The sequence below is a fragment of the Pocillopora damicornis genome, chromosome 7 (assembly GCF_964200805.1).
Source record: "Pocillopora damicornis chromosome 7, jaPocDami1.2, whole genome shotgun sequence".
Lineage (NCBI taxonomy): Eukaryota > Metazoa > Cnidaria > Anthozoa > Scleractinia > Pocilloporidae > Pocillopora > Pocillopora damicornis.
The window spans coordinates 9,036,360-9,049,594 of record NC_142676.1 but is presented as its reverse complement, the minus strand read 5'-3'; the positions used below and the strand labels follow the sequence as shown (position 1 = coordinate 9,049,594).

General features: G+C 37.1%; 1 protein-coding gene and 1 non-coding gene across 2 annotated transcripts; one reads left to right on the top strand and one right to left on the bottom strand.

Annotated features, from left to right (window-relative positions):
• Positions 1-646: 646 nt before the first annotated feature.
• On the bottom strand, positions 647-6,382 carry LOC113682622 (uncharacterized). The gene is made up of 9 exons (XR_016188598.1): positions 5,951-6,382; positions 5,101-5,227; positions 4,282-4,551; positions 3,742-3,872; positions 3,335-3,446; positions 2,565-2,837; positions 2,147-2,283; positions 1,756-1,876; positions 647-1,316 (listed from the first exon to the last, which is right to left on the bottom strand). It is a non-coding gene; the product is annotated as an uncharacterized LOC113682622 (transcript).
• Positions 6,383-6,936: 554 nt separating this feature from the next.
• Positions 6,937-13,218, top strand: LOC113682625 (uncharacterized). Its single transcript, XM_089212947.1, has 7 exons — positions 6,937-7,102; positions 9,197-9,323; positions 9,560-9,835; positions 10,362-10,501; positions 10,881-10,986; positions 11,599-11,886; positions 12,397-13,218. Exons 1-7 carry the CDS (start codon positions 7,057-7,059, stop codon positions 12,602-12,604), a joined length of 1,191 nt encoding a protein of 396 aa, XP_089069073.1. The 5' UTR covers positions 6,937-7,056; the 3' UTR covers positions 12,605-13,218.
• Positions 13,219-13,235: the final 17 nt, after the last annotated feature.

Below are 13,235 nucleotides of genomic sequence, written 5' to 3'. Positions count from 1 at the left end.
AGTCATTTAATAGCCGAAATTCGCTATAAGACCGTGATAGAACTCCTAATCGTATTCAAAGAAAGCATTTTTCGCTAAGTTTACCGCAACAGTTTACGTTGTGCAATGTTGTGACGATGACGTTTATTGTTGCTTACTGCGAAGTCATATTTGGTGGCAAAAACCTGAACTAGGACATTGAGAGTTTGTAAATCACTTGCCGCTGTCATACATAACGTACTTTTCTGCGATATGATATGAATGGAACGACATTACCAGGGCATTTTTCTGCTAAATCTTCCTCAGGAGTCTTAAATCTCATCGCTTTGTGAATCAATATATTTCGAGTAAATGCCCAGGGCAACAATCTTGATTCCTTCAACATTTGTTTTCCCAATGTAAATTAAAGGCCAGAAGACTGCTGAGGTAATAGATGCAGTTAGTGGTTAACTTAGCTTGGCTCTGATTTAGAAAAGTAGAAGTTCAAAACGGTTACCTGGTCTAAAACGGGCGTGAATTTATCTACAGTTCTTTAAATTCATTCATTTACCGCAGGGATTATAAGGTAAGAAGGACCTGTTATTTACCAGAAGATGAACAAAATTCATACGCAGTTGAGAAGAAATGATGCAGTTGAGATGAGATTTGTTTAAAAAACTGAAAATGATCATCCCTCGAGCTCCTTCTTTATTTAAAGTTGTTTCTCTCAGTATTTACGGTAGCGATATCTATACAAAAAGAATGCATCTCTATTTACATCACCAAAAGGTAGACCAGATGTCAATGATTATTGCAGGTCTAACATATATGAGCTATCTGTATATGTGGAGAGCTACCTGCAAGAAACACAGCTCATGACACTAAAAATAAGCACGGCAAAAGCCAGTTTCTGGTTTATACTTTGACAACTGCCGACGTCTCTAAATAAAGGTCGAGTTCTGTTGTCACAGAATGGATTTATATTACCCTTGAGAGTTCGCAGGGTTTGAACATCAAAGGAGCAATGTGTTTGCCTTGCCTCATCGATGCAAGATTTTCCATTCTCGAATTCTTCACACAGGGGCGAGGGAACGGGAATAAACTTGGAACGGAACGTTCTACCACAATCAGCGACAACAGCTGAATAATCATTGTCACAAGTTGCTACTTTTCGTAGAAGAGGTGGAAGATCATCCCAAGCAATTTGATACACAGACGAGTCACAAAGTAGTTGTGTTCCTTGTAAGCTTTGGAGAACTACGATGCTAAGTGATTCCAATAGAATGGAATTCGGAGATGGTCCGATGCAAGCTTCAAAATTCTCTTTTAAACAGCGCAAGAATGACTCAGATTGACCTCTGAAATGATAAACATTATATAATGACAATAGAGTCAAGTACATCTTGCTAGGTACACCACTTCACACAGATATTTGAAAACGTCCGTATATATTTTTTAGAGATACTACCACCCACCAGTGGATGTTTCAGTGCGAGTCGAGTAAAGGTAATTTATTTCTTTAAAGCTAATAAGGCGAAGGAATTGTAAAATAACTCGGGTTCGATTATCCAAAATCAAGACCACCAAAAAATCGCAAAACATTTCAAGTTGTGATTTATAGAAATATTTTGTACGCTCAAAGTTTTATGGCTGGGATTTTGATTTCCAGAAAAATGCAAAGAAACTTACTTCATTTTAATTCCTTGTAGATAGAAAAACATTTGAACTACCAAACTGGGACTCGCGATTACATGATCTAAAATCAAAATTATGAAGTTATTTCTTTTTAATGCTTACCCACAATTGGTATCTCCTTCTGCGGAATAGATGGCTGCGAGGAAATGGTCTTCACATTCAATTCCCTTTCTGTAAAAGAAATCGTTTCCGCACACAAATGTAAACCGTCCAGATATAAGAGCTGCAAGAAAGCAAAACATGCATTAATCAAGACATCAATGCCAAGTATTATGTTAAATTACATGATGACCATGATAAATATTTTTATTTTTGATATTTTTTGACAACTTTTATGATGAAAAATGATAGTAATGATAATGACGATGGCAATAGTAGTGACGCTGATGAATGCCAACAAGCTGATAATAGAATAGTGGTGTTCGGAATGCAGGACCCTTGCGGAGGAAAAAATTTGCATTTTAAAGTTTCCCATTGAGCCAATCCAACTCACCTGAGGCAGATGGAAGGGCAAGTGGATCGATGCCATCCACGCAAAATGGGTTGTAAAGGTCGTCTTCCATGAGATCTCCAATGGCACAACCATTTTGTACAGCCATCGAGATACATTGCTTAGACCTAGCGTAATCTCTGTAGAAATTGAACTAAATACTATCAAAACAAAAGTTACTGTCATCAAACGTTAATGAAAGTCATTAAAGTGAAACGCTGTCAGAAGAATAATCTGTGTGGACTTTATCCTTCTCCCAAATAATTCAACTCCGTCATCGCTTCTCCTCCCCACCCCCACTCCCTCCTCTTTCAGCAAGACTGATTGACGTAACATTAGAGCATTCATAAAAACGATTACAGTCGGGGAGATAGATTCATTGTTCATTAGTAAGTTATACAGAACGAGAAATTTTACTTACACACAAAGTTGCCTGTCTTCATTGTTTAAGATCAATCGGAGACGAAACTGATCCTAACATCCCACGGAAGTCTCAAACATACTCTTGTTACAGTTCAATGCCTCCAACAGGAAAGGGCTTATAGATAGCTCATTCCCTCTGAGATCTCCACAGTGATATAAAAGTGTTCGTACAAGTCGTTGAACTTCGTCTTTGAATGGAGAGAGCGCTGTATTTGTTAAACAACTATCCGTAGTCGCCGACAAACAAAGCTTTAGGTGATTATACTCCTGCCTGTATACAAAAAGGAGAAATCAAGTTTGAGAGGAGAATATTCCAAAAAGCTTCTCTAAACGGTCCTGAACTTTTCTATATATGACACAAACTGCATTTTACAATTACTGTAAAAGCTATCAAAATATTCCCCCCAAGTGGGAGCCACCTTTATAAAACTCATTTCTAAGAAATGGTTATTGAAGTGACCATCCTAGTTTGCCCCAGGTAGCAAAACTGATTGAAGGCGGTGTTTTCTTTAAATTATTATTATTGATAATATTATGATGATGATTATTATTATAATAATAATTATTATTATTATAATTATTATTATTATCATTATTATTATTATTATCATCATTATTATTATTATTATCATTATTATTATTATTGTCATTATTATTATTATTATTATCATTATTATTATCATTATTGAGATAGAACAGCGGAAACAGAACAAATTAATACAACATATCATTTTTGCCCTTTTTTTTTTATTAAGGTATGTGGGTTACCGGCAAGTCGGGCTATTTTTCTTCGCCAGGTTTGTAATCATCTTGCGTTGACATGAATATGCCGACGTAGCGAACGTCTGGGTGGTGCAACTTCCAATATAGATTGATGGTTCTGCAAATGGTAAAAAAATAATGTTTAATAAAGCAATACCACATAGTTGATGCGAATATTACACAAAAATAGAAAGGACATGGACCACAAAATGAGCAAAATTTCCCGATTAGCTAAAGATAAAGTTTTAAATTAACTCAAGTCATTGATATTGCTTATACCGTGTTGATCAGCTTTTTGACCAGTGGATTCCTGGCCAAAACTGAAAGTGATGATGATGAGTCGCTACCCACGTATTCACTGTGATGACTGTTAAAGCATGGTGTTCAAGTGGAGCAAATCATGCCTATCTTACCAGAACTGTTCAACGGTGGATCTGTGTTGTATGTGCAGAAAGGGTTAAACAAGTCCCTATTAACGTACTGTCCGATTGCACAACCAGTCTTTGCCTCTCTTGTCACGCATTCCTTTGCAACAGCGTAGTCGCTGTGAAGATACAAATGGAAGCAAATGGCAACTCATTTTATCGGGTGGCAAGCCTTCTATGGAAGTGAAAGGCTTTATTCCTCATCTACACGTTTATTTTATTTTATTGTTTTTTTTGTATAATATTTGACTGCGGCAAGATTTTCCAAGACGGACACAATCCAATGTTTAAGATAATAAAAAGATCGGATTCCGAGATGAATTACTGAGTAATAGAAAAACAAAAACATTCTGAACTAGCACAAAACAGTTTTTCTCAACTGACCGTGTTAAGGGGAAGTACATACATGTTGTAATATATAATTTAAAATCTCAAGCCTGGGATAGCTGACCATCACCGATAAATCTCTGTTTTGAAAGAACTCCGCAATTCAAGTTCAAGATCAGCTGGTAAAAGTGAGTTTTATACCTGCAGAGCTTCGGATCTGTCTTGTCTCTGTTCAACCTCTCCCGAAAATCATTCCAACACTCCACAGTTTGCGCGAAAACTGAACCCTTGCACTTGATCTGATTAAGCAGGAACTGATCTATCAACGCCGGATCCACTTTAAGATCCCCACAATGGTATAACAGTAATTTTATCAAAGATGTGACGGCGGGAACAAAACCAGCAAAAAGACCAGTCAAGCAAGACTTCAAATGATCAACCAGACATGAGGTCTGATCTTGATATTCAACACTAAAGAGATTGAAGGAAACAAAATAAGTCGGAAAGTCTAAATGGTATCGAAAAATAAGGTTAACGTAAGATTCCAGACTAAGACCGCTACACTTTATGAGTAAGAATGCACTCTGAAACTGGCCCAATGGTGTTTTTGTTTATTTCAAAATGCAATAGCCTTTTATATTGGCATGATAATGATTGTTTTGTTTTTTTTTGTCTTTTTGTTTTTGCATTGTATTTTCTTCTCCAGAATAATGGAATTTAACCTTCAGGTCGCTTCTTTAAAGCTTAATACGAATTAGTGTCTTATTATCGGAGAGACTCGGAGCTTAGCAGCGTGATATTACTTGTCATAAAAATAAAAAAATAATAAATAAAAAAACTTACGCTGACTTTGGACAGAAAATGAATTACCAAGAAAAGGAGCTTTTATTCTGCAAAAGACTGCAGAAACTTTGAAATAATCATCCACTAGGAAATAATAAGAGCCGTTCACGATGTCCTGATAGAAAATCAGCCAGTGCAGTACGAACGTTTCTCGTGAGGTTGAAAATCGACTAGTACCTGCAGTTGGCATTTGGTTTGTGTTTTAAATCAGACACCATTTTCCTCTGACAACTGAATCCTCCTGTTATGAAATGGGTCATGTTGCAGTCACCAATCTTTGGATCAGCCACGCAGCCATGAAGAGCTGTCGAGGGAAGGATACAAGAAAAACACAGATTAGTTTACTTTATACGATGTAGGAGTCTCCAATGAGGAGGGAAGTTTAGATCTAATTTCATCTCAAACATTAGGCAATTTTTAATTATCCAGAATTAGCTGACTTTTTCCCATGGCGGTAATTTCGAAAGGAGACAATATTGTTTTTGATGTTGTTGTTGTTGTTATGAATGCTGTTTTCCTGTCCCAGAATTAACTAACTTATCAAGCACATCAGGGAAAACTGAGTCGTGATAAGCTACAGCCAATGCGATTTATACAATCGATTCTGCAAAATAAATATGTTGCATGACTCAAATAATTTCTTATTTAGATAAAAGGAAGACAAAATAAAAAGATTTTAGTGCTCGCTTTAAATAAGAGCTCGTTTGAGTGTGAAATCTAGTCCAGTGAACAGGTCATTCATTTTCACGCTGGCAGAACTGCAAGATCATTAAATAGAAAGTTCGTCATATTTGCTAGGTCGATTTGTGGTTGGCAATGCTGAGTACGTTAGAAACACGCGACTTCAATGAGTAAAAAAACTTGCACGATGCTTTTCATGATATTTCTCTTCTTCTCTACGACAATTAGTCTCTCTAAGAAGAAAGAGGCTCGGCCTCATACTTCATTGACATTCATTGATTTGGATTTTTTCGTTGATTTTCTCTTCATATTCAGTGTATGTGGATGGAGTGTTTAACAAACTCACTCGCCAAACTTGCGGTAAGAACCCAAGTCCTGTGCAGCAACAACATTGCTTTCATCGTAAATCACGTCGTAAAACGACCACCTCGCTTTTTTCGGATATGATCATAGCCTTGCGAAGGAACTTATCACTGGAGAACTGATCGTAACTACATTAAGAGATGCCATCGCCGCCATGATGAGTGCTCATTCGATTGTAAAGCGAAAAACTGCTTAAAATGCAAAACAGGGACATGATCATTGTGGAGTGTGGAGTCGTGCTGCATCACTTATGCTGGACTTGTAAGCATCTCGTTTTACATATTTGAAATGCAGGAAAAGCAATCAATATCGATAATCCTGATGAACATTGATAAAAGCAAATAGTTTTAGAACAGAGGGGGAATGAGCACTCGTAAGAGTTCACTTTCGTCTCTTTATATTCAAGGCTTGAGAGCCCCTTTGGCTATTTTTTTTAGGTAAGAACAGCTGTGTTTTCAAGTAATTAAACGCAATTTATATGGTCGGCTCCAAACTTGACACATCTTCATGCTCTGTGGCGCAGAAAGAGCGAGTACAGGCTCAAGTCGGCTAATTTTCATGTACATGTTTTTGTTCGATTGTTAAAAGGAAAGGTCGGTTAATACATCGTCGTGCTTTCCATGAGCTGAGGAGTTTGTTATGTCCTGAAGCTACTAGACCACATGCTGACTTAATAACACTCCGCTAAACAATGGATTCACTCAACCAAAGAACAATGATGCAAGGCTAACATTACATAATGGGTCACTTTGCAACTTAGTCGTGAAAATGCAAAGAATTGAAATTGTCGTCAAATAATTCCCACTCAATAGTCCAAATTTTATGATTTATTTTCATCCCTTATCCAAGATCGTCTTCGTCAAAAAAGTTTGTATATACGATGACTTCGATCTCATTGGTTTACCCTCGATTGTGATGAAAAATTTCCATTTTTTAAATTACCGCAAGGATACAATATTTGCATAATTCGTACCAAAACTTGAAGATTGAGTGCTGTCAGTTCTATTTCACAGTTAGTGATTACTCTGTCTTAGTAAATCTCTACTTCTTATAGTTTGCGTCCCTTGAAGTCGTATATCGAATGACATCATGCGCTGCAAAGGTGTTATGTACATCCACATTATATTTGTAGCAGGTGAGTATGATAAACATCGAGATTCCTTTCGATCAGATCTCTTACAGCCATTTGTCCATTCCAAGGGTCAAAGCGAGAGTGAAAGGGTTAAATATCCGCACAGCCCATACCACATTATGCATTCAGTTCTTGGATACAAAAAACGACAAAAACAATACACGGCTATCGGGAAAACAGATCTGTTTAACAATAGTATTGGGCTTTGCGGAAATTTTACTATCGAAAGTTTTCAGACTCAGTCGAAGACGTATAATAAATTGCGTCGTCATCGAGGATATCGAATTCGTTTGCGCTTTAGAAATGTAAAGTTTTGTCGAAATCGGTAATTAGAACGACGTTGACTTTTGGTCCTTGTACAAACGCAGATTGTTAGTTCTTGTATGCCACAAAGAACAAGGGAGCGGTCGTTTCTCTTCAACAAGATTTCCATTGTGAGAAGAAGCAACTGCATTTGTCGGATAACATGACCGAAAAAGGTAAAGTCTCTGCACAGCCCCATACCACATTATGCATTCAGTTTTTGGAGAGAGAAAACAACGACAAAAACAATACATGGATATTGGGAAAACAGATTTTTTAACAATAGTATGGGGCTGTGCGGAAATTTTACCTAATATTAAATTGACGCATGCCCTGCTTAATTGAAGTTAACCTATTCATATTTTCATATTCGACTGCTCTTTCTTCTTCGCTGCATTGTTTTCAATGAGTTATATTGCCTACACAAATATGCATGACTGGGTTATTTTAACAGTTCATAACAAGGAGACTAAAGCAAATGGAGCGAATAAGGATTAGCTTACGAATAATTGACTGAAAACCACATTTATGAAATTTCATAAGCACGTTGTTTTCTGTCAGAGAACTTTTCGAACGCGCGGAATTCTAAACCAGTTTCGCAGAATTTCCCACTTGTGTTGCTGAGAATTCCGCATGCGCTGGTTCGGTAATCTTGGACTGTATACTTTCTTTTGATCCAGGCTTTATTGACGACAATTCAGCATTGCACGTTCCGTTCTGCGATCTATCAACTTTATTACAATCTTATCCTAGGGTTACAAAAATGTTACATTTATTAGCTGAGGAAATCCACACCCAGATACGTAATTCCGTGTGGGATATCAAGATTCACTCACATTTTACAACGATTCTTGGGCACTAATTTCCTTTTAAACATGGTTTTTTTTCGACAATCATGCTGCTAAGTTCCTACGCGCTTAAACGCCCTGCAAATGCCTAATTTCATACATCACTGCTCGCAGAACTCATTTGATTACCTATGCCGCTCCCAATTACATGCTACTATACTAATTAAAACGTTGACTGTACTTTAACGATAACGAAATTACAACTCACTTAATACACAATTAAATTCATGATAAATCTAGGAAATCAATTTTTGCGTGGAAACATTTCACAACGACCAATCCAAAAGCGAGAGTAACAAAAACTAACAAACACACTGGCGACCAAAAGAACCGAATAAAAACAGAGGCACAAAGAGAGAAGTAAGAGAAAAAAAGTAAAGGCAACAGCAACACACGAAAAAAAAAACAAAACAAAAAACAAATACAAAAACAACATCAAAAACAATACCGAGAAAAACATAACCATGCTGAAGCAAAACGGTTAGACAAACCATCAAAAGCAGGGAAAGGCAAAGCAAAACACCTTTATCCCAGAATTATTTGACACGATTGGAATGTGCGAATTTATTTCAAAGTGTGATAAACTGCAACTTAAAGCACGCTCACGCTCACGAGGTTGCTTTCTCCTTTTTAGCTAGTCAGCATCACGATCAAAAATGTTTTTGGAGAAATAGAGCAATATTTTTTTACGAGCGTGGAACAAAGAAAAAATTTTCTGTGTTTTCATGAGGAATCGAACTTCAGACCTTCGGAATTCCTTTGAGTCACAGAGCCACCGAGATCATACGGTGAGCGAGGTCTATTACCAAGCCATGACCTTCGTAGTCTTTTTTTTCTTTTGATGTGTCCAGCGCGTTTCTCTTTTGCTGAATTGTACTTTTTTCGGCCCTGATCTCTGCTAAGTCCCCCCAATTTAACTGAGTTCTCTAAAATGTTTCCCCCACAGTGCTACTTAGACACGCTGTTGGCCAAGATATCGGGAAATGCAATCTGACCACTTTCACGAAGGGAGGACAGCAATGCCAGAGGACTCTGATTTCAAACTTGAAAAACAACGCCAGCTTGAATTGCAGGTTTGGAGGTTTGATTATAGCTTCAGCGAAAATGGCCTCTCTTTTATTATCAATTTCAAAGTGTTTACCACTACAAGTCATTTCCTTTATGGTCATGGAATTTGGAAGCTGCAAAATAAAACTTGATCAGAAAAAAAAGAAAATGTTATTGGAAAAGCATGTCACTATCAAAAATTAAAAACATTTACTGATTTAAATCCTTTGTTTGATGTTTGTTACGCTTGTTTTCTTGGCAGCTTTGAATACGAAAAGCAATCTATCTGTTTGAATGGTCATGTCACTAGTTGCGTGGATGGTGTTCCGCTGTTAAACGCGTTTAAAGGTGAGATAGTGAAGCTGCTTGAACTGTTAGTTTATCACTGCGGAAAGCTGAGTTTTGAGGTATCAAGAATAAACCCCTTAATCCTCGGTCAAGTCGATTGCGATGCAGGAAAACTGGAAGGGATGGTTGGCTGCTGGGATGATTTCCGTACTACTTTTAACGCAAGCAGGAACGATTCCTTATTATGCAGGTAGGTTACCACCGCAGATAAAAATTTCTATGATCATCGACAAGTGAGCATCACTGGAAAAAAAATTAACTACTTTCTGTATGGCCATTTATTTACTCTTGAAAGATTGATTAATGGATTGGTGGATTAATGGATTGATTGACTGACTCTTCATTGATTCAATCATTCATTTACGAATTAACCGGTCAATTTGGTGTTTTGATTGGTTGACTGATTAATTGAGTAATTGACATGACTAGTTGATTAATTGATTGATTGACAGACTGATTGATGATTGATTAAATGATATATTAATTCATTCATTTACAAAAAAATTGGTTAGTTGGTTCTTTTGATTGATTGACCAATTAATTGAGTACTTGACTTGACTAGTTGATTAATTGATTTATGATTGACTTATGATTCATTGATTCATTGCCTAACTCATTCACTGATTGACTGATTCCTTAGCGAGTCTGTAAAATTGTGTTTCCAATTGACTGCTAGGCCGCTCATTGTGTATCATCACCTATTTTTTTGAACATAGTAAATATGCGGAAGGGAAACAAAAATGCACCAACAGGGCAAGAGAATCGTGTAAAGGTATCTGCCAATACATCACCAAAGACGACTATAATCCATTCTGTGCCGACGGAATGGACCCTCCAACACAGACTACCTTGTTTGGTAAACATTTTATGCCGTTTAAATTTTATTCTTCCTCTCAATAGTTTACTATGACCACATCCAACAAGAAAAAAAGTTTCTCTTATATGAAAAGCTCATACCAATAATGTGTCTTCCTTTCTGCATTGGGGTCACGTCTTTACCAGTTTCATAATTGGCGTTTGGATCCTTCGTTCGATATCATTTAAACTGTTTAACGATGAATAAATTTTTTTTAAAAATTAGAATTGCTGGTAGAAGTTTCGCGCGAGTCATCCACACTTGTTTCCATAACAAAATATCACCAAATAAGTTGGTGTTCTTGTCCAACTTTGGTAACGTACAACTGAGCATGCCGTCTCCATTTTCTCTATATCAACATTTTTTTTCCTGTTTTCAGACTGTAATCCTCTCCCCCTCCTCTGCCCAAATAATTTAGTTTACGATAATGCGATGAGGTGTGATACAGAGAGCTTTAAAGACTTTGCTTCGGGGAACAATTGCAGGTAAGAGCGTCAGGACAGGTTCCTGTTACATCAATACAACCAGGGCGAACGTGTACTATAGTAAGTTTAGCGCCAGACGTATGATATACTCTTACGCTAGTGAACTGCGAAACTCATATATCATGATTTCAAAGCATAGACTACCTTGATAAATGAAGTAAAGGAAAAGTATTGCTACTGAAAAAGGGGCAGCACACCATAACACCAGTGATTGCACAGTGGTTAGTACTTAGATAATCCAAATGATGACAGAATCCAATTTGGATGTACGTTTGACTTAAAATCATGAATACAAAAACTCCATCTTCTTTACAAGGTGCAAAGTCAGATCATTAATTTTCTTTGACCTGTATAATATTACGGTACAGACGACCTTTGAAAGAGCTATCTGGTAATTGTATACTTTCTATACAGGAATTACTAATCGCTTAGTAATTTTTTTACCCCTCATTTAGTTTTTTTTTTCAGTCTAGCAATCTAATCCTCTGCTAATACGTGCACGACTGTTGACTTAGGCAAGCAAAGCAGTGTTACTTTCCGGGATCAAATACCCTGCCCCTGTAGTTTGTAGGATGCAATTAAAAGTTACTCACTAAATATATTTACCTATAGCACGGTCCTTTTGAAAAATAAGAATTGCTTGAGAGAGAAGTTGGTTACGCAGTGCTCTTCCATGCGAGATGATAAAGTTTTTGAGGACAGTGTGAAGACTCTTCGAGCAACTCTGATGGTGGAGCAGTTCTTTTGTGGCAAAGTGACTCTGGACAAGGCCGCACTTCATGAAAGCGTTAAGACAGGTGATTGTAAGCCGGCGTTTTTCACCGCTGCTGAGAAATGTGCGGAGCCTTTCAGAAGCATATATGAAAATTCGGTGAAGAAAAAGTCCCAAGAAGTTTGCTCGTGAGTATATGATACGCAGAAGTATCGATATGGTTACACTTCAATTTCATTTGATTTATGTTCTTATGCAACTGGGTACTAACAACAAGTGAGTCATGCTGTCTAGGGATTGTATCACTATCTGCTGGGTTCCGGTGGATAATAGCTTGTTTTGTAGAAATCTCGCAACAAGATAGCGATTATCTGGCGAGTTTCGTCAGCCTTCATAAGGTGATGTCGGGGGCAGGTGAGGAGAAGAGAGTGTCTGTTATGAACAGGCGTTCCTTTTAGAAGAAGATTGGTAATACTTCAAAATGGTGAAGAAACCGGGATCAACCCCGGTAGCATTTGTCCCCTTTCAAAGGTATCTCCTTTCTGTTTATTCTCGTGTCACCCCACCGATAATTCTTTCTTGGTTTGGTTACAACCATCCATTTGATTTCTAAGTTGGGGGAAGAAACGGGCTGGATTTATTTTAGATTGTTCTTGATATCCCTCTGTAGTAACGGAAATATTTCTTCTACTTTTCAGCTCTTTTGCAGATGCCAAGAAGTGTCTCAACAGAGCACACGAGGAAAGTTGTAATTTTGACCAAAGCTCATCAAAGGCGACCATGTTTGGTGACGATAACCCTTTTTGTGAAAATGGTAAAGATCCATTAAGGAGTGGAGTGAACGGTGGTCAAGGGACTATACTATTTCTGTTCATTACCAGCATCGCGTTTTTAGTTGGACCTTGAGATCAAGACTTCTCCCTAACCAGACACTTTAAATTGTATGATGCACGCTAATGTTAATGGAAAATGGTAGTGGGGAGAGCCAGACCTTAAGCACAAATGTAACTATTGTCAACTAAGGAAGCAAATAAGAAAGCTAGCGAACAAATCAAAACAAAACAAACAAACAAATCAAAACAAAACAAAACAAACGAACAAATCAAAACAAAACAAACGGGTAAATAAAAGAAGAGAAAAGTGTGAAAAATATTAGGACGAAAAACAATGACGACAAAAAGAATCGTTAAAAAACTTATTTTCATGGTCAAAAACTGCTTTACTATTTCAATTTCGTTTGTATATCGTTTGATCTCTGGTTGTTTGATTGTTTTCCTTTGACGCTCCATGTATAATTTGTTTTCTGTTCTCGATTCTTGTCGCAAATCTTAGCCGGGATAACATGTATTAAATTCGCCCATTTAATACAATCTTAAATGAAACTCCAACTCTTTTTTTCAGTGAAAATATATCTATTCATCCTTATTCTTTAGTGTTTAAAGGGTGATCACTTCAATCTTGCCTAGTATTTTTAATAAAGTCAGTTTGATAGGCAATAGCCTTCAAAGACACCACACAAACTCACGTTTTCTCATTT